We start from the raw sequence: 19,643 nt of genomic DNA, 5'->3' as shown, positions 1-19,643 counted from the left end.
GGGACTTGTCTGTTATGCGTGGTAAGTGGGCTATAAAATCGAGGAGAGGGGGGTTTCAAGCCAGAGGAAGCTACTGACAAATTGACTTGTCCTTATGTTGGGGGGGGGGGCGGTTAGGAGCGGGGAGAGGGAGGGGGCATTCCAAGGTTCTGGGGGAAAGGGGTTGAGCTTAACCTTGTTAATGCAGGGGTTGTCGGGAATCAGATGGGTAGGGAGATGAGGGTAAGGATGGGAGGGGTGGAGTAGGCAGGGGGTCCCTCCCTACCCTGGTTTAGTCATCTGAGATGGAAAGTCTGCTGAAAATGGGCAGGCGTCTTGAGTTGTCCAAGGTGGGGGAATCAGAGCCACTGTGGCTACTGCTGGAGCTGCTCAGATAGCCCTCCTGGTCCGAGAGCGAATCCTGAGGGCTGGGGGGAGAGTCAAACATGTGAGGGGACTCGGACATGGGCCGGAAGAGGAAGGTGGTTGGGGAGCCACCCCCAGGCAGCCCCATGCTAGGGGCAAAGAGGCTCGCCAGCTCCTGGCTGGAGAAGGCGAAGGGGTTATTGGTGCCATCTGGCAGGGTGGGTGAGCCCAGGAGGTCATCGGCGCTCAGGATGGGGGGTGGGGTGATGGACGTGGGGCTGTCCAGCAGCCCCGAGGCAGCGGCGGTGGCAGCGGCACTGGGAAACCCCGCAAAGCTAAAGCTATGCTGGAGGCGGGGACGGTCGGCGGAGAGGTCCCGGGCCCCGGCCAGGGCGCGGCGCTCCTCGGCGTTGTGGATGAAGTGGCAGCGGGGCCCATATGGGCAAAAGCCGATGGTGTGGAAGGTGCGGCACAGCTCCGTCTTGTACTTGGGGTGACGGGTCAGACTTCGGAGCTCGTGGATGCCATGCGCGAACTGGCACTTGTCCCCGTACTTACAGGCGCCGTTCTCCTCGAAGGGCCGGCACAGCTCCGTCTTGTAGCGGCTGGAGTTGACCTGGCCGCTCCCCGGCTGCTTCTGGGTGGGCAGCAGCCGCTCGCCCCCTTCGGAGAAAGAGCGGTCTCGGAAACGGCTGTCGCGAGAGCTCAGAGCTGGGGCCGGCTCGCCCTTGAGGCTGCTGAGGAGCTGGTTCTGGTGGAACTTGGAGCTGGGCAGGGTGACCGAGTGCCTCCGGGGGAAGCCCCCACCGGCAGGGGTGCCCACCGCCTTCCTGTCCAGCAGGCAGCCCCCTGCACTGGGAGTACTGTAGTTGAGCATCTTGTTACCCTGCAGGGAAGGGAGGGAAGAGAGAGCGTGGTTAGTGACAAAGGCCATCCACCAGGGCCAAGAAAGGGACCGCTAAGGGCAGCCCCTCCACAAGCAGAAATGCCCCTTGTGTCTCTAAGGAACCATCTCTAACTCTATCCTGGCAAGCCCCTCCCACTCTTCCCCCTACGACCAGTCACCTAGCTTTACTTTGGCCCCCTACAGAAGAAACCACAAAATCCCCACCGGTATGAAATTGTTATACATGCACCCTACTCCCTGCACACCCCTGGACTGTGCCCCCATATCCTGTCCCCGAAAGTACCTTGTTCATCCACAAAATCTAACTTCTTTACCTCCCAAATAGATTCCTCAGCTCAAAATATCTCACACAACTCAAGACTTCTCCAGATTCCCCTTCCGCCTAACAAAACCAGGTAAACCTCAGGAGACTATGAGTACCTCCTTTTTAATCAGTCCCTCCTTCATTAACAACACACACACACACACACACACACACACACAACCTGGCCTAAGACTCTCCACTTCCTCCTTCAGAAGTGTTCCCTTCCTTTGGCAACAGGTTTCCAGACTGCCTTTGCTTTATCTTGCTGAGGGGTGGGGGAGAGGAAGGGGGCAGGAGAAGTCCTAGGTCAGGGGTGGGGGTCAGGGCCAGGAGAAGGAAGGATGGGATTCCTAAAAACAAAATGCATTATTGCCCCATGCTTGGGGAAGGGGTGCCTTCTACAATGATCTCCCCACCATTCTCAGCCTACCCCACCCCCTCCACTGGGAAGATGCCTTTGCTGTTAGTCTTCTGGCTGCAAGGGCAGGCTTGGATAAGAGCGCCAGTGTTTAATCTTTAACGCAAAGCTGCAGGTGGGAAGGAAAAGGAAGGCACCAAATCCCCCCACCCGCCTCCTAGTCAATAGTGGATTTGTGGGGAGGGAAGCAGAGCCACCACAAACAGGTTTCTGTTCCAATGGGCCCCTGGTCACCTGCCCAATCTGTACCCAAGGTTTGGAAAGCCGGGGACCTGGGAGTTGGCTCCCAGCCCATGTGGGTGTCATTGTGCAAATTCTAAAGTTGGTCCCTTAGGATCAGCTGCAGGGGATCGGGAATCTGTAACAGCAACCACCCCACGGAGCGGATTACAGGAACCAAGTTGAGAGCCGGTTCCCAACAATAAGGTTCATTTAAAAAGTCCTGCGGGGGAGGGGGGCTGTGCAGAGGGCGAGAAAAAGAGAAATAGATCAAAGAGCGAGAAAGCCAGGAAGAGAAGGAAAAGTGCAGGAGAGCTCAGGGAGCCGCCAGGGCAACAGGAGTCTGGGAAGGCGCAAGGAGGGAAGGAAGCTGAAATTCAAACTTTTTTTGATGTTGCTCTTATGCTCCTCGGCCTCCTTGCACCCCAGCCCTGCAGCCCTGGGGCCCTGGAAGCTGGGCCGACTGGAGAAGCAAGCTGAGAAAAGAAAGCGACATGACCCGACGTGTTTAAAAGAAGGCAAAACACTTTAGCAATTAAAAGTAGCCTAGCAGCTCCCTGCTTTCAAACTGGGGAGAGGGGGCGAAAATAATTCAACATCCATTGGCTTTTGCTATGTACACCTAAACCGCACTCCTGGAACATTCGGTGTTTAAAACCTGCTTTTTTTCCACACCGGCTGGCAAGCTACACCACTTAAGGAGGCCCCATTAAATCCTTCCTCGCAGAGCCCCTTGAGCTCAGGCCGGCATTTTGTTGTCGAGTCCCCCCACCCCCTCGGAAAACAGGTAAGGGGTTCAACCCTAGTCCCATTTTCACCCCAATGTTTGCAGCACTGTAGGCTATCACAGAAGAAAGCCCCACTGCAAACCCGTTTTGCAACATCCTTTTGAATCACAACTCTTGGCCTTTTTCTCGCAGATTCCCAGCCCTTCCACATCAGAGGAGGAAATCTCCCAGCAAAGCGTCCTCCCGAGACTCAACTTCCCCAAGGGGCGCCCCTGCTGACCCCACAGGCTGGCGGTGTGGTTGGAGAGACTCGAACCCCTCCCGGCGTTGGCGAGACCCGGAGCGCGCACCGGGCAACCCTAGCAGATCAGCGAAACCGGGCTCAAGCAGCACATTAGGGACGACAGAACTACCGCAAAACTGCCCCAGTCCGCCAATGCCCCGCGTCCCCGGGCAGCCCCGCCACTCAAACTTCGCCCCCCAAAACTCTGGTCTCCAAATTCCTATGCAGTCGCCGCGAGGACCTGTTGAAACTCAGGGTGGAGAGCGCCAAATTCCTTTAAACTGGGGGGGAAATGAGGCAGAAAAAAGACCCATATCGCCTCGCCTCCTCTCCTCCCTGCTTCCCAAGACCTGAACTTTTGGGGGTTCTTTCTTTAGGCAAAAAAGGAAAAAGGAAACTTTGAGAAGCAAACCCTCCGCCCCACTTTACCTTGCATAAAACTTCGCTCAAGTCGAAGATGGTGGCAGACACGAGGGTGGTGGTCATCCTGGGCGCTCGCACGGGGCAGGGACGGGGATCTGGTGTGTCGCGAAGGTCTCGATGCGGGGAAGGCGCAGCCTCCGGCTCTCCGGTCTGGAGTCCCACACGCCTGCTCCCGGCGCCCCTCGCCTTTCTGACTCTCCTCGGCCGCAGCGCGCGAAGCCCAATTTATAAAGTTCAGATTTGGTGGGCCGGGGGAGGAGGAGCTTTAAACTTATTTAAATGAGGAAGAGGAGGGAAAAAAAGTTGATTGACACTGAAGTTGAATCAGCCATGCGGTCAAACTCGGAGGAAAAAAAAAGAAACTTTCAAAAGGAAGAAGGGGGAGGGGAAACGAGGAAAGAAGCCGAAGAAGAAGAAAAAAAAAACCAACTGAGAGCAGCGCACAACTTTTTTTTCTTAAAGAGGAAAAGTTTCGAGTCCGCGCGCTCGGCTACCCGGCGCTTGGGGCGCCTCTCTCTGGGGCCGAGCGGCGCGAGGGGGAGGGGCGCGCCCCCCCTTTGTCAGGCTGCGAGCGCGGCTCTGTGACATCATTCATTCCTCCCTCTTCGGGGTTCTTGTTGTTGTGTTGTTGTTTTTTTGTCGGGCAGGAAGGCGGGCTCGACTTTCTCTTTTTGCAAGCGGGAGCAGAAGCCCGTCCTTAGCGCCCGGGCTGCGGTTTCCATCTTGAGCAGATCTCCCCTGAAACTTCTCCAAGTGCCCCCCACAACTTAACTCTTTTCCCGAGTTCTCGTCCTCATTCGGCTGCCTTCCGCAACCGGGCAGGGCCAAGAGATCGGGAATTTGGGACGCACAAAGCATTCAGGTCTAGGGGTTTCGGGTTTTTGTTTTGTTTTTTTTTTCAGCAGGACGTGGCGGACGTAGAGTGGTGGGGGAAACTCCAGGGAGACTTTTTCTCCGGGGAGGACCCGGCCCGGCGGGGCGAGCGCAGCACGATTTCGCGCGCCGCACGCGCCTACACTCTCCTGCGCTTTGCAGCCGGACGGCGGGGGGGGGGGGGGGGCGCGAAAAAGACCACCGCCCGGCCCGATTGCTTGTTCGTTTAACAGGCCTGGGAGTGGGATTTATTTCACGCGTCCCACCTTAAAGTTTTTCATAAAGAAAACCCGAACCCTCATGAATGCCCTTTCCAGTCCGCCCCCCCACCAATTAAAAAAAAAAAATCATTAACGCACAACTTTCCACGCGCGCTCTGAACTACGGGGCACACACACATACACACACACACACACACCCCTAGATGCTTGAACAATGAAAAAAAAATTACTTTGGCAAGAATGAAGGTAAAGAAATGGGGGAGGCGACACTTTTAACTTATTGTTGCTTCTCCCCCGCCCCCACGGGAACGGAACATATGGCTTGTCACGCTGCGCTGTTTGGGCGGGATGGGGGAGAAGGGTACGGGACCCTCGAAACCGAAAGCACCCCCCAATAGATTACTTCTTTTAAGAGTGTTATATATTTACTGTTAGGTTCGGATGCCTCTCCATCCACCCAAATAAAAAGTTGTTAACGTGTCGCCCACGGCCCCCCGGGTGCTGGAGCGAAGACCCAGGCGGAAATCGCGGGCTGTGTTTCTTTCCTATTTCCCCGCGTGCCTGGCCGCCTCCTCGGCCCTCGCACGTTCCTTCCCAGCACTCGAGGCCGCCGGGTCTGTTATGAAACCCCGAGCGCTGAGTGGCTAAGAGCGGGTTCCATTGCGATGTAATTAGGTCACCCCATTATGAGCACGTTTCTTTGGAAAGGACAGGGCGGGCGGAGCAGAGCGCTCCAGTCGCGCTCTCACCACCACCACCCACCCACCCACACACACACGCATTTTTATTACATTTCTGATGTATTCGTCAACCTCCGAGCAGACCCAGGGAAAACTTACAAATCACAACGAAAGGAACCGGTTGTTTTTCATCTTTGCGAAACACACAACTTTTGCTGCAGCCACGAATCTACGTGATCTCAGCCCGGTCTGCTTTTATTTGGCCCCTCAGACTTAAAATGATGGCCCCCGTTTTTAACCCAGCTGCTGCCCCTTGCCTTTCCTTCTGCTGCCGTCTAGCCTCCTGTTGCTTCCCTCCCCCTGCTCCCATTTTTCAGCTTTTCTTGAAATCTGGCAAGCGCCAGAAAGGGAAATAACTTCCATCCACCTTAATTTAAATCATACAAGTGTAGGTTTCTTTCTTAAAGGGGTGTCTGCTCGCTCCTTTCCCCAGCTCCAAGAAGCGGGGGGGCGGCTCGTGCAGTTTCTTGGTGATGAGGTAATGAGTTCCAGATTTCAGGACAGAGCAGGCTGCGCGTTAAAACCACAAGGTTAGTCTGCGTCCTGATGTGAAGCTATTTCTTTTTATCTCCCTCCCCCTCCACCACCAGAAAAGGCCCATTGGTCTTTAACTCTGGAGGGTTCGCGAAGCTCTGCTGGGGAGACGGAGGTGGGGTGGAGAAGCGAGGGAGAAGGGGCCCCCAAGCGGGTGGGGCCGCCTTCTCGGCCCCAGGCCCGGCCCGCACCCGCTGTCCCCCCGCGGTTGCAGGACCGGCCAGAAGTACCGTCACGCGGCCCCGGCGCCGCAGGCTAGCTAAAAAGGCTTTTTTTCTTTTTTTCTTTTTCTCCCCCCCCCCCCAAAGAGAATGCCGATTCCTCGAATTTCCTCCGCTTTTCCAACTCCCGGCCGCCGCTCCCCTCCCCCGCTCCCGGGGCGCGGGCTCCGCGGGGCGGCGGCCTGGCCCGCTCGCTCCGGAGTTGTTTACCGGCCCCGCCGACCCACCGAGTTTGTTCCAGCTCTGAGAGCCTGTCTCTATAATTAAACTCTTTTTTAATTGTCGGGTTGAAACGTCATTTCAGGGACTTTCCAAGGGTGAGGGAGCCGGGCGGAGGGAGCGAGCCTCCTTAACCCTTCGCTGACCCGGCGGGCCGGGGAGCCGCGTCCAGCCGGGCCGAGGAGGGCTAGGAGTCCGGGGGCCCGAGCCGGCGCGCCTCGGCCGGACGTGCTCTGCAGGTGCCCGAAGGCGGCGGGGATGGCCTCGAGCCCCGACCGCGGCAGGAAGCCGGGCAAAAGCCGTGCGCCGCCCTCCCCGCCTCCTTCGCCAAGCGGTCGGCGCTCGGGTTCCTAACTCGCGCCGGGTCGGGAGAAGCCGCCCCTTCACCTGCACTGCCGCTTCCGACCCGGAGGCGATCGGCCGGGTCCCCCGTCCAAGGCCCGACTTCGGCCCTCGCTGCTCCCTTGGAGCCGATACCCTCTCGAGGAGGGGCTAACCAGGTATTTTTGGCTTGGGGGTGTTAGGTTTTGTTCAAGGAGGAAAGTGAAAGTCCTCGGAATTAAGGAAGCGCGACGGGCATATTCATGAGCCAATCTGGACCGTGGGCGCACCTCGCAGCAGGTGAGAGACTGGGGCGCCGGGCCCCTAGTCGGCGCGGCCTTGATCACCGTCACCAGCACCCTCCAAGGCACCCCTCCCTGGGATCCCCTCCTGGCCCTGGTTGCAACACAGGACCTGCCATCCCAGAGCCCTTTGGCTTCAGGTCATTTGCATAAACCCCCAAATTCTTCGGATTGGGTCTCGCCCTGCCCCGCACCCCCCAAATTCTTCTACCTGAGACCCTGGGACAGCTGCAAGGTGTCTGGATTAGAGAGAGAGGGAGGTAGGGCCAAGTGCGGCCTGAGAGTTACCTGGCTTAGAGTTTACCTGCAGTGCCCCTGGAATGCATATTCCTCTGCTCGGACCCGGGCCCAGTGAATCAGATGCTTTGAGGTGGGGTCAGGAATCTGCATTTTTAGTAATTTCCTGCTAGTGACTCAGATGTTAGGGGTTTGGGAATCAGTGGTCCAAGACTTTGAAGTTGGGCCATCTGGATCCAAATCTTGGCTCTGCCATTTTCAAGACCCTGACCAAAGCCTCTGTTTTCTCATCTCTAGAATATGGATAATAATACTGCCTAAAACTGGCGGATAAAGTGCTTAGTTTCAAGCCCAGCAGAAACCTTTTATCTGCCTAGCCATTGTATGTAAACTAAACCATTCTTGGGGGCCTTATTACACCACAAAACACCTTTGGGGGAGTATTCACTTTGCAAAAGGATTCTTCAGTATAAACATCCATGAAATGGTCAGCTGACCACTGCTTCACCTCCTCCTTTCTTGCCTGGGCCTGCCTAGGGACACAAGAAAGCTGATGAGTTTTGAGCCACCTAAACTTTGATGGGAAGCCCAATTCTGCGAGTCACCAGTTGCACAACCTCGAGCAGGTCCCTTAGCCTCTGGGATGGTGGGGAAGGTTAAACTCTTCCAGCCAGTGCTTAGCTCAGACAGCCCCTTGCCCTGCAGTCACTCCAAACTGCTCGCAGTTGCTGGTGGTTGCTGCACACCCCTCCCTGGGGCTTTGCTCAAGAGGTTCCTCTGCTGGGATTTCAGGCAGCTCCCTGAGCAAGCAAACCGCCTCTCTCCCCGCCCTGCCACTGCGGCCTACAGCGCTCCAGCCTTCGGCTGCATTTTCTGGGAATTATCTGTTTATTCCCACTGGACTAGAAACTCCTTGAGGATGAGGGCAGCTCTATTACCTGGGCCTCAGGAGTAGGTCCTGAGTAGGTACACGATACATAATACATTTTTTCAGTCATTACTGACCCTTGCCGTTGAAACCACTCGGACATGTTGGTTACCCTACATTTGGCATTGGGAGTAGAAGGATCACAGAGGTTCCAGCAGTGGCAGAAAGGGAGGGCTTGGGCTCTGCCACGAGGGGAGATGGCAGTCTTAGCCCTGGGAGGCTCAGAAGGCCAGAGCTGGTCATTCAGGGAGGCTGGGCTTCCGCAGCTTGCCCAGGGCATGTTCTGTGCAGCTGTTAAGAGGTGACAGAGTCTAATGGAATGAGCACTGGTCTAGGAGTCAGGACTCTGGATTCTAGAGCTCCTTTGCTTCTAGTGCAGTAGGTCATTCTCTACTCTGGGCTTCCCTGTTCTGCTCTGTAGATGGAGAGCACTGGGCTGGACAGGTGGTGCTCTACCATCACCCGGAGCAGAATTATCTGGGGAGCTTTTAAAACTGTACAGATGCCCTGTCCCACCCCATCCCACCCCACCTCCAAATATTCCACTTCAGTTGGTCTGGGGTGAGGCCCAGCATCTGTGTCTTCAAAGGTCCCCAGATGATTCTATTATGAAGCCAGAAACACTGGATTTGTTTATTTTAGAGCAGTAGTTCTCAACCAGGCATGATTTCACCCCCCAGTAAACATTTGGCAGTGTCTAGATACACTTTTGGTTGTCACTGTTGGGGGAAGGAAGGTCAATGCTAGTGGCATCTAAAAAGTAGAGTTCAGATAGCCTGCTAAACAACCACACAGCAGCCCCCACAACAAAATGTATCTGGCCCAAAATGTGAATAGTACCCAAACTGGGAAACCCAGTTGTAGAGGTTCTTTCCAACTCCAAGATTCCTGTGTACTTACTTAGGCTCTATCCCCACTCTCCCTCAAACCCCTCTCCTTAGGGCAGCCCAGTGATCTTTTTCAAAACCTAGATCTGCTCTGTTGTTACACTTGCCTAAAACCCTTGGCTGCCCATCCTTTTAGAATAAAACCATAGCCTCCGTCCAGCAGAATCTGACTCTCTTACTGTTCCAGCCCGGGCTTTCATACCCCTCCCTCCCCATCACCACCTCTCCCACCCCCCAGGGCATTCCCTGTGCTCTGGTCAGTTTCAGATGAAAATGAACAATACTTCCTTCTGCCCCAGGGCCTTGGCACTTGCTATTTCTTCTATCTGAATTGACCTTCCTTTGGCCCAAGTAAGTTGTAAATCATCCTTTAGAATCCAGCTCCAGCATCACTTCCTCAACCATTCTTGGAGTCCGCCTCCCCTCAACAAGGCAAGGTATCTATCTTCTCTCTTATGTCCTCATGGCATGTTCATTTCCTTCGGAGTAGTTATTTCAGTTTATGAGTATATATTCGTTCCTGTAACATTTTTTTTTACTTTTTAATTTAATACAGAAAAATTGAGCTATATTTGGTGTACAGACTTTTAACATCAATAGATTGATGTAACCACCACCATGATCAGGAAACAGAACAGCTCATTACTCCCAAAATATCTCTCATGCTACCCCCTTGTAGTCATGCCCTTCCCCATCCTTTAGTCTGCTACCACTGATCTGTTCTCTATACTGTCATTTCCTCTTTCCCAGAATGCCATATAAGTAGAATCGCATAGTATGTATGATTTCACACAACATAATGCCTTCCAGATTTATCCGTGTTGCCCCATGTATCAGTAGTTCATTCCATTTCATTGAAGACTACTGTTTCACTATATGGGTACACCATTGTTTATCCATTCATCTGTTGAAGGACACTGGATTATTTTCAGTTTGGGGCCATTATGAATAGAGCTGCAGTAAACATTTGTGTACAGATTTCTGTGTGAACACCGTGCCTGTTTCTCTAGGGTAAGTAAGTAGGAGTGGGACTGCTGGGCCAAATGGTAAGTGTATGTGGAAGTTCATAAGCAATTGCCAAACTGTTTCCCAGAGTGCATCCCACATCATGCATCTCCAACAGCAATATGTGAGAGTTTCTGATTGCTCTACATCACTTAACCTCACCATCACTTAAAATTGTCAGTATTTTTTATTTTAGTCATTCCAGTAGGTTGCATAGTGGTATTAATTTGCCTTTCATTCATGACTAATGATGTTAAACATCTTTCATGTGCTTATTTGCCATCCGTATGTCCTCTTTGGTAAAGTATCTGTTCAAGTCTTTTGCCCATTTTTTAACTGGGTCGTTTGTTTTCTTACTGTTGAGTTTTGAGAGTTCTTTATATAATCTGGCTCCAGTTGCTTTGTGGGATATGTAATTTGCAAATATTTTCTTCAGTCTGCACCTTATCTTTTCATTCTCTGAAAGAAAATATCTTTCAGAGAGCAGAAGTTTTTCATTTTGATGTTTAGTTTTTCAGTTTTATCTTTTGTGGATGATGCTTTTAGTGGCCCATCCAAGACTCTTTGCCTGACCCTATGTCATTAAGATTCCATCTTCTTCTAAAGTTCAATAGTTTTATGTTTTACACTTAGATCTATGATCTATTTGGAGTTAGTTTTTATATACGATGGGAAATTTAGATTGAGGTTTGCTTTTTTGCCTGTGCGTGTCCAATCCCAGCACTGTTTATTAAAAGACTATCATTTCTCCATTGAATTGTTCGTGCCTGTCCAAAAATCAGTTTGCCATAGTTATATGGGTCTCTTGATTCTGTTCCTTTGATCTGTGTGTTCACTCCTTTGCCAATGTTACAGTGTCTTGATTATTGTAGCTTTATGTTAAGTCCTAAAATCAGGTGGTGTAATTCCTCCAACTTTATTCTTATTTTTCAAAACTGTTTTACCTATTCTAGTTACTTTGCCTTTTCATATAAATTTCAGAATCAGGGGCACCTGGGTGGCTCAGTCGGTTAAGTGTCTGCCTTCAGCTCAGGTCATGATCCCAGGATTCCAGGATCGAGCCCTGCATCGGGCTCCCCACTCAGCAGGGAGTCTGCTTCTCTCTCTCCCTCTGCCTGCCACTCTGCCTACTTGTGCTCTCTCTCTCTCTGTCAAATAAATAAATAAAATCTTTAAAAAAAAAATCAGAATCAGCTTGTCTGTATCTACAAAAAAATATACTGGGAATTTTATTAGAATTGCATTACATCTACAGATCAATTCAGGAAAAATGACATCTTTGCTGTATAGAGTCTTCTAATCCACATACATGGTATGTCTATTTATTGAGGTCTTTGATACCTTTAATTGGTGTTCTGTAGTTTTTAGCATATAAATCCTATACATGTTTTGTTAGATTTATACTTACTATTTCCCCATTTGGAGGAACTATTATAATATTTCTCTTAATTTCAGTTTCTAATTTTTCATTACTAGCTTATAGGAATACAGTTTTGTGTGTACTGGCCTTGTATCCTTTGATCTTACAAAAGTCACTTCAGTTGTAAGCTTTTTTTTTTTTAATATTTTTATTTATTTATTTGAGAGAGAAAATGAGAGAGAGAGAGCATGAGAGGGGGGAGGGTCAGAGGGAGAAGCAGACTCCCTGCCGAGCAGGGAGCCGGATGTGGGACTCGATCCCAGGACTCCAGGATCATGACCTGAGCCAAAGGCAGTTGCTTAACCAACTGAGCCACCCAGGCGTCCCCAGTTGTAAGCTTTTTTTTGTAGATTCCTTCGGTTTTTTTTGTGTGTGTGTTTTTTTGTTGTTGGTTTGGGTTTTGTTTTTTTTTTGAGAGACAAAGAGACCAAGAGCATGCACGTGAGCAGGGGCTGGGGCAGAGGGGAGGGAGAGAGAGCATCTCAAACAGGCTCCACACCCAGCACAGAGCTCAATCTCATGATTGATCAGAAATCAAGAGTCGGACACCCAACCGACTGAGTCACCCAGGCACCCCTGTGTGTTTGTTTGTTTTTAACATAGACAATTATGTTATCCACAAAAGGGAACAGCTTAATTTCTTCCTTTCCAATCTCACGCATTCCATTTCTTTTTCTTGCCGTATTGCCCCGTCTAGGACTTACGGTATACAATATTTGATAGGCATAGTGAGAGTGGACACCCTCACCTGATCCCAATCTTAGGGGAAAGCATTCAGTCTTTTCCTATTAAGGACAACATTAGTAGCAAGGGTTTTTTTTATAGTCATTTACCTTTTTGACATCTTCCTTCCCACGAGGACGTATGCTCTGTCTGTTCTCAACTCAACCCGCGGTGCCTGGAACAGAACCTAGCACACAGTAGGCTCTCAGTCAGTGGTTCTCTACGTTAGTGTCCTCATGACGGACAGCGGAGGGGCCTGCCTGAACATTCAGACACTGTGAAGAATAATCTTACAATAAATACCCGAGTGGATCCAACGAGGCATTAGCCCCATCGCGTTGACTACTTGAAGCTGGAGCCCATCTGCAGATCAGCTTTCTAGCAAGCCATGCTGTGTGGAAGGCGTAGTCGTCAATGAGGAGTAGGTGACTGCAGGACCATGATTATCTCAGATTGAGAGCATTCCATTCCCAAAGAGAATTTAAACAAAAAGCTCTCGGCTCTGAAAAACAGGGGCTTTCAGGGGAAAGAGTCACACTGCTCTGAAATCTTAGGCCCTCAGACGGGTGGGGTTGTTTCGCTAAATTTATTTCAGCCGCTTATAGAAACACAAGGAGGGGGAGGAGGTGGCTGCTTGCACACCAGCCCTGGCTCTGGAGTATTAATATCTGCCGGGTCAGGCTTTTATTTGGGTTTTGTTTCACCTTTGGAGGGCGGGGAAGCAGGCAGGCCGGCAGCAAGCAGGAATATCTTGCAGCTGCCCGGCTTCCTCCCTGTGCCTTCCCCAGCAGGCCAAACCCAGCCCCCTCCCACCGCACCTTAGGGGGGCTCTCTACCCATGGAACACCAAGCTATCTCATCCAGGCACCTGTGACCTCTGCTCTTCTCCCATTCCCAGAAGGGGTCTGAGCCCTCCAAGAGAGTGAGAGATTGAACCTGGTCGTTTGCTTTCTGGCACGAAGTGTGGGTACCTTTGTCCCTGGCCCCATCAGCACACCCTGCCCAATCCCACACACCCCACACCATCCTCAGTGGCTCTACTGTTTGATTTTGGGGAGTTCTTGGATATGAAACCCAGGCCTTTTTAATCCTGTCTTCCTTCTCCTCAGCCTCCCCCAAGCACCGAACACACATTTTCCTCTGCCTGATACCTGAACGGTCTCTCGTGTCACACACACCCCCCATACGTAGAAAAGGGGGTTAAATGAAACCACTATGTTGCTTCCTAAAAACCTGTTCTTGTGCTGAATTTGGAATGCTTTATGGAACACAGGTTAATCACCTCCCACAGATGTGGGAGAAACTGAGGCACAGGAAGGGGAGGTGAGCTCTGTGTCCACCAACTGGCTCTCAGAGGTACCCACTGAACCCGATAGGACCAGAGAAAGATGGGGCCCTGGGTCGCGGAACTTGCTGTTATGCAGCTCGCTCTCTGAGGACAGAAAGAGGAGACACACACAAGGAAGCTAAAAAATCTGCTGGGCTTATGACTCAAATAATTACATGAGAATATGGAGAAGTACCGCACACAGTCTCGTTCCTTGGCAAACTCCTGCTTCCCGGGTCAGCAGGGAGGATGTGGAAAGGAGCATCGTCCTCTCCACTCCCCAGCCCCCAGGTAGAAGGACTGAATGGGGACTGGTGGGAGGGAGAGTGGCCTGGGGCAGGAGGCCCGGAGAGGCCTGACATGAAGATTCTCCAGGGAATTCTTGTTCCTAACTGGGGTGGTTGCTTCAGAGAGAATAAAGGCCGCAGACATACTGTGCTCACAAGTAAACTAAGTTTCTCTTTTGTCCTAGCCCCAGCCAGTTTGCTTTGGAATTATCCTCCAGCCCTCTCCCCCAGTGCCCAGCCCAGAAAGGGACCAACCCCACCCTGGGGAGCTGTTCCTCTGAGAAGCAGGACCCACCTCCCCAGCCAGAGCCGGGATCAGACAACTCTTGGAGGCTCATCACATAGGCAGCCAGAGAGAGGATGGATTTCTGCCACAGCCCTGTGACTTCTTCCGAGCTGAATTTCTCCCGCCTACTGCATCCTCCACCCTGCGGGGGCTACGGGCCCCCCAAACCAGGGCCTGCCCTCGTCTGACCAAAGGCAACCAGATCTGCTGCAGCTGTTCAGGGAGAGAACAAGCTCTCCCAGAGACCGTGGAAGTGGCTAGAGAAAGATTCCTGCCAGCCTGGGGGTGTAAATATTTATACAACGTGGTATGTGGGAAGAGGGAAGGCGGAGGGAGGTGGCAGGAACGAGGTGCACTGAGGCCGCAGGGTGTAAGAAGCCTGCTCTTCGGGCTCAGGTGGGAAGGGTGAGAGGCCGCTAGGATCCTACCGCCCCCCCAGATTCCTACATCAGAGAGGCCTGTCTTGGGCGCCTGGGTGGCTCAGTTGGTTAAGCTACTGCCTTCGGCTCAGGTCATGATCCTGGAGTCCCGGGATCGAGTCCCGCATCGGGCTCCCTGCTCGGCAGGGAGTCTGCTTCTCCCTCTGACCCTCCCCCCTCTCATGTGCTCTCTCTCATTCTCTCTCTCTCAAATAAATAAATAAAATCTTTAAAAAAAAAAAAAAAAAAAGAGGCCTGTCTTTGCCCCCAGCCTTCCTGCCAGAGTTGAGAGGAGAACTTAGAAGAAAGTTCACCATCCTTCCTCTAAGTCCCCTAAATGTTCCTCCGGACTAGGATAGGCCTCTCTGCAGGGAAGGAGGCTCTGCCTTCAACCAGAGACATGGCAGGTCCTCAGGGCCCACGAGTGAGGACTTTTGGGCTCCTGGGGCTTCTGGTTCTAGAGTCTGAAAGGATGCTGGACCCCAAGAGTTAGACTCTAGGGCTGAAGGCTTAGAAAACAGAAGCAAAATATAAAATGAGCAAAGATCTTTCTCCAGCTTCTATATAATCAACGCTATTTTTCTAAAGTAGCAGGAACGTTGGACATTGATGAAGATGATGAGGAACGGAGGGGACCTGGCAGGTGAGCAAGGCGTGGCGAAGGCGAGGGAGCCCTTGGTGGCACTTGCAGGGCAGCACGCAGCCACCATCACCACGGGGCCCGGGAGAAGACCGAGCGGCCCGATGGACACCCAGCTGGTGCTCTCGGGCCCCGGCAGCCCGGGATGCAGCGCAGCCCCGGGTGCGCATCGACCCAGCTGCTCCTCATCTAGGCCCACCCAGAGCTCAGCCAGGCCCCAGTGGCACCGACGTCCCAGGGTGGGAGGCAGGCATGGGTCGGGGGGTGGGGAGGGTGGGGGACGGCCAGATGGACTCCAGTCGATCTGCCTCAGACAGCTGGGGAGCAGAGCCAGGACGCTCCTCTCCCCCCGCCCCCGTCACTTCACACAGGAGGGGCACGGCTGCGACTTCTAGGGTTTCTCTGCCACCGCACCCTTCAAGAAGTGCCACCTGCTTCTATCAGTATGGGGCTGACCCTCAGGGCCTCCCACAGGTGGGCTCTGTGTTGCTCCTCTCCTCAGTGGCCAGCCGCCTTTAAGGCACCTTGAAATGATCAGCCACCACTTGCATTCTCTTTGTGCCCTAAAAACACCCGCTGGCTGGGCTGGGGGTGTTGGGAGGGAAGGGCCTTCGGGAGGGAAGGGCCTTCTGCCGGGAAACCGCCGCGGGTCTTCAGCCAGAGAGCAACTCTCAGAAGACACCCAGACTCCCCCAGGAGGCAGCCCCCTAGGCTGCAAGTCGTCCCACCCACAGCACAGAGCTTTGCGAGGAATACATTCCCAGGGCATGCACCTCCCCTGAGCGCCAGCCTTTAGGGTGGAAGCCGGTGAATCCCCCACCTGTCCACTCAGAGAGGGACGGATTCCACCGCCTCCCTGAGCAATGGGGCCCAGGCCCACACACCGTGGAGGAAACACCATCTGCCCCGGCCCTCAGCCCCGGCCTGGCAGCCGATGTGAACCCTTGAGGTGGGGGGAGAGGAGCCCTGTCCCCCAGCTCCCCTCCCCAAGGAGGGGGCTCCTCTTCCAGAGACACCACTGCGGGAGAATCTTCAGATGCTCAGGTCCTCTTCTGCCACCGTGGCTCTGCCTGCCGGCTGTGGCCTCCTTCTTGCCAGCTCTGCTGAAACAGATGAGCAAGACTAAAAGCCTGTGTGGCCCAAGGAAAGCTTGAGGGGAGGGAACCGACGCTGAAGGAAAAGGAGAGGAAGAACTACAAGAAACAGGAGAGGAGGGGAATTCAGGAAACGGACAAAATAAACCATCCGGGAATCCAGATGTAAAACAAGGAAGGCCAAAAGAAAAGAAAAATTATGCTAAGAAGGCAGAGTCGGGTGGGGAAGGGAATTGAGAATGAAAAAGAAGAGAAGGGCAGTTATAAATATTCTGGAAAGAGAAGAATGTGAAAGCAAACAATACCAGAAAAAAAGAGAGAGACCCAGGAGGGAAAGGGAAGCAGCAATGAGTTTAAAACTGCTTTGACCCTCAACCAACCACATTCAGTAATGTTCTGAGTCTTAGTGCATTTTGTGGATTTCAGACTCTTCTAAAGCTGAGCAGAGGACAGTCCTAGAAAAACAAGCTTTCCTGCATGCCCTTGTTTTTCCTACAGTTCCCCAGCTCAGCACCACCGTTGGTCTTTTTCAGAGGGAGAGCTCATCTTGCCCGGGGCAAGGCCAAAAACCATTCCAGTTCGCCCCAGAGTCTGGTGGCTTCCATCATGGTGCCCTCTGGAGGGCCCACTGGGAGATCTGAGCAGGAGCAGCTCTGTGACGGAGAAGTATTGCGGAGCGATGCAGCTGTACCATCCACTTTTCACCTTCTAGGGTGGGCTTTTCCCAGCCACCTTGCTGGGGACCAGGGCTAACCCAGCCCTCAGACACAGCAGGGGTGCCTGGAAGACGGCATGCCCAACTCTGTGCAGAGCCAGAGGGGTCCCAGCAAATGCAACTTTTGGAAACAACTTAGATGATTTAAATTTGTTTCCAGGCATTCCCAACTGGGACCTAAAGATAGCTACAGTTTCCTCATTGCTAGGTGGCAAACAGCTTAGTTTCTTGAAGTTCACCTTCAAATGCCTCCTATCCATAAACCCCATGAACACTTGCAGAAGACCCTGGTTCCTCTCCCTTTGTCAGCTGGGCCTTTCAGCCTTCTGTTGCCCCTCTTTTCCTCTGTGAGTCAGCCAGTGTCTCTTGTCTGTGTCTGCCCAGGTCGTTCATTTCCCTTACTTAATCACACCCACCTCTGCCCACTGGTCCGTTTCTCTTAGGGCAGCAGCTGAACCAGACCAAGGCAAAATCAAGAAGCAAAGGAAGTAAAAATGTGAGTTTGGTTTAGCGCCCCGCATTGGCACGTCCAGGCTGTCTGCAGCGGGTGAGGAGGCCTGCTGGTGCACAGGGGTCTGAGCCTCCCCAGGCCACCTAAAACTGCTCCCCCAAAGTTCAGCCAAGGGGAAGCCACACAAGCTGGGCTCTGATTGACTGGGACAAAGGAAACAGTGCGCACACCGGCCCTTGTCCCCAAGAATTCTTAAGTACTTGACCCCCGGTTCTCTACGTTCCAAAAGTCACATTTTTCTTCTATCAAAAACAGAGAGATGTGGCCAGATGTACAGCAGGGATCACGTCTAGGTTGTAGCCTTGGATACTCAACCCGGTTTCTTCTCCTCCCTCCTCACCTTCCAACCTGCCACAGTCGTATAATCTATGACTCAAACTATTATTTAACCGTGAAAAAAGACAAACCAGGAAATTAGAGGCTGAATGACCTAAAATTTATTCCATTCAACTGAGCTAATCTCCTAATAAGGGTGTATATAATAATAAGTCATGCTATATCTGTTCTGGAAGATGTGAACATCGCAGGGAAAAGTGCACGGTGATTGAAGATCCCAACCTGTTGAGATTTGTCCTCAAAAGCCTAAGTGCCTGGTCCCGGGCCACGCTGCCAAGCAGTTTGCCAAACGAGTCTTAACATTTGGGAACCAATGGAGAGTAGCCCATGTTCAAGGCTGACCGCAGTCAAATCCCGGCACTGGCACTGCCTAGGCAAGCAGGGGACTTACCTGCCTCCTCTAGTCTCCGCTCTGAAATGGCCGTAACAGCAACCCCCATCTCCTGGGGCTGCGGCCGCGAGGACAGATGAGCAAGGCGCTTGGCACATGTGAGCAGCCCTCCCTCCCTAAAAGCACCCCCAGTCAACTGTTGCTGTGTGTTCAGCAGCGAATTGGCAAGACCAAGAGGGAGGCTGGAGGCCCCACAAAGTGGGGTTCCACGGAGTCACTGGAACACAGTCAAGTATCCCGAGCAAGAGAGAGGAGAGGGTCCCAGAGGAGGCCCAGGCAGCTGGCGGGTGGAGCACTGCGCGGAGAGCCAAGGACAGCCACTCACAGCGTGGGTGGGAGGACGCAGGGGGCTGCGCTCCAGTCCTCCCGCATTAGCTCAACTCGGCTGCATCCCCACCCTTGCATGTGTTCATCCTTCCGTGAACCCCAGCACGTAGTTACCTAGCACCCCCCATGTGCCCAGCACCGGCCAGGCCAAGGGCGGTGGGGGGAGCAAGCTTACACAGGGATCACGAGCCTCAGAGACTTTAATAACCGGGCATTTCTGTCCAAATTCAGAGATCTGTCCTTTTAGGAGCTAGACTGTAAGGATATGACCAAATGCTGAGAAATTCTTATTTCAGGGCCAATTTTCCTTCTTAAAGTAGAAAGGCAAAGAGTTGAAAAATGTCCTGGAAATGTGAACACTCACAGAATCTTGTTAACATTTAAGGGGTATTGTTAGTTTTTAGGTGACATAAAGACCGTGTGGCTAAGTTTAACGAGCCCCCCTCGTTTTTTTTTAGAGATACATACTGAAATACTGGCAGATGAAATGTTATGCCCTGATATATAGGATTTACTTCAGTATTATATGGGAGGTGGGGAGGCAGATGGTGGTGTCAGGGGACAAGCTTGGCCAGGAGTTGGTGATATTGGTGATGGGTACATGGCGATTCATCACATGCCTCTGTCTCCTCCTGTATATGTTTGAAATTTTCCATAATAAAATGTCTTAAGTTCATAAAAGCTGAAACGTTTTTAACTCAGGGATTCTTGTCTTATTGGTTCTTGCAACATGATATTTACTTCCTGAGGACATGTGCTCTTGGACAGGAGAGGAGGCTGTGGGACACCTGCCAGGAGTGGGGAGGGCTGGAGAAGAGGCAGGAAGACCACCACCCAGGGGGTAGGAAAGTGCCCCAAGCCCTCCTCCCCCCACACACATGAGAACCAAGAGTGCTGGCCCGTCCCTCAGGGTCTTCCAGCCTGGGAAGAAGCCGTCAAAGAGACTGGTGTTCATTTGGCACTGCTTTTAAACTCAGTGAAAATTATCCTTTGGTTGGTGTCAATGTATTTTAAAGCACGATGAATTATTTTTTCCAGCATAGAGCGATTAT

At 52.4% G+C, this 19,643-nt stretch overlaps 1 protein-coding gene and 1 long non-coding RNA gene across 5 annotated transcripts; one reads left to right on the top strand and one right to left on the bottom strand.

Moving 5' to 3' along the window:
- Positions 1–92: 92 nt before the first annotated feature.
- On the bottom strand, positions 93–3,905 carry ZFP36L1 (ZFP36 like 1 zinc finger CCCH-type). 2 transcript variants are annotated; one of them, XM_081830364.1, is made up of 3 exons: positions 3,634–3,905; positions 2,577–2,669; positions 93–1,231 (listed from the first exon to the last, which is right to left on the bottom strand). In XM_081830364.1, the coding sequence occupies exons 1-3, from the start codon at positions 3,688–3,690 to the stop codon at positions 272–274; spliced, it is 1,110 nt and encodes a 369-aa protein (XP_081686490.1). In that variant the 5' UTR covers positions 3,691–3,905; the 3' UTR covers positions 93–271. The 2 variants fall into 2 exon arrangements, with proteins under 2 accessions (XP_081686490.1, XP_006739488.1); XM_006739425.3 differs by lacking the exon at positions 2,577–2,669 and having other exon boundaries at positions 3,634–3,882.
- A 1,474-nt stretch (positions 3,906–5,379) lies between these two features.
- On the top strand, positions 5,380–19,272 carry LOC115943008 (uncharacterized). Of its 3 annotated transcripts, none has more exons than XR_014148406.1 (4): positions 5,511–5,991; positions 6,304–7,056; positions 14,058–14,465; positions 15,169–19,272. It is a non-coding gene; the product is annotated as an uncharacterized LOC115943008 (long non-coding RNA). The 3 variants fall into 3 exon arrangements; XR_014148405.1 differs by having other exon boundaries at positions 15,166–19,272; XR_014148404.1 differs by lacking the exon at positions 15,169–19,272 and having other exon boundaries at positions 5,380–5,991; positions 14,058–15,153.
- The last annotated feature ends 371 nt before the right edge of the window (positions 19,273–19,643 follow it).

This window comes from Leptonychotes weddellii, chromosome 9, assembly GCF_054177405.1.
Source record: "Leptonychotes weddellii isolate Sample4059 chromosome 9, ASM5417740v2, whole genome shotgun sequence".
Lineage (NCBI taxonomy): Eukaryota > Metazoa > Chordata > Mammalia > Carnivora > Phocidae > Leptonychotes > Leptonychotes weddellii.
The sequence above is the reverse complement of the archived record's forward strand: the minus strand, read 5'-3'. Positions and strand labels throughout refer to the sequence as shown.

Bases quoted from the DNA above. Each gene is read 5' to 3' on its own strand.
- ZFP36L1 (XM_081830364.1), bottom strand. From the start codon at position 3,690: ATGACCACCACCCTCGTGTCTGCCACCATCTTCGACTTGAGCGAAGTT. The intron at 2,670-3,633 runs GTAAAGTGGGGC...TTCTTTTCTCAG, and splicing joins TGAGCGAAGTTTTATGCAAG to CTTGCTTCTCCAGTCGGCCC. The intron at 1,232-2,576 runs GTTTGAATTTCA...CCTTCCCTGCAG, and splicing joins TAAGAGCAACATCAAAAAAA to GGTAACAAGATGCTCAACTA.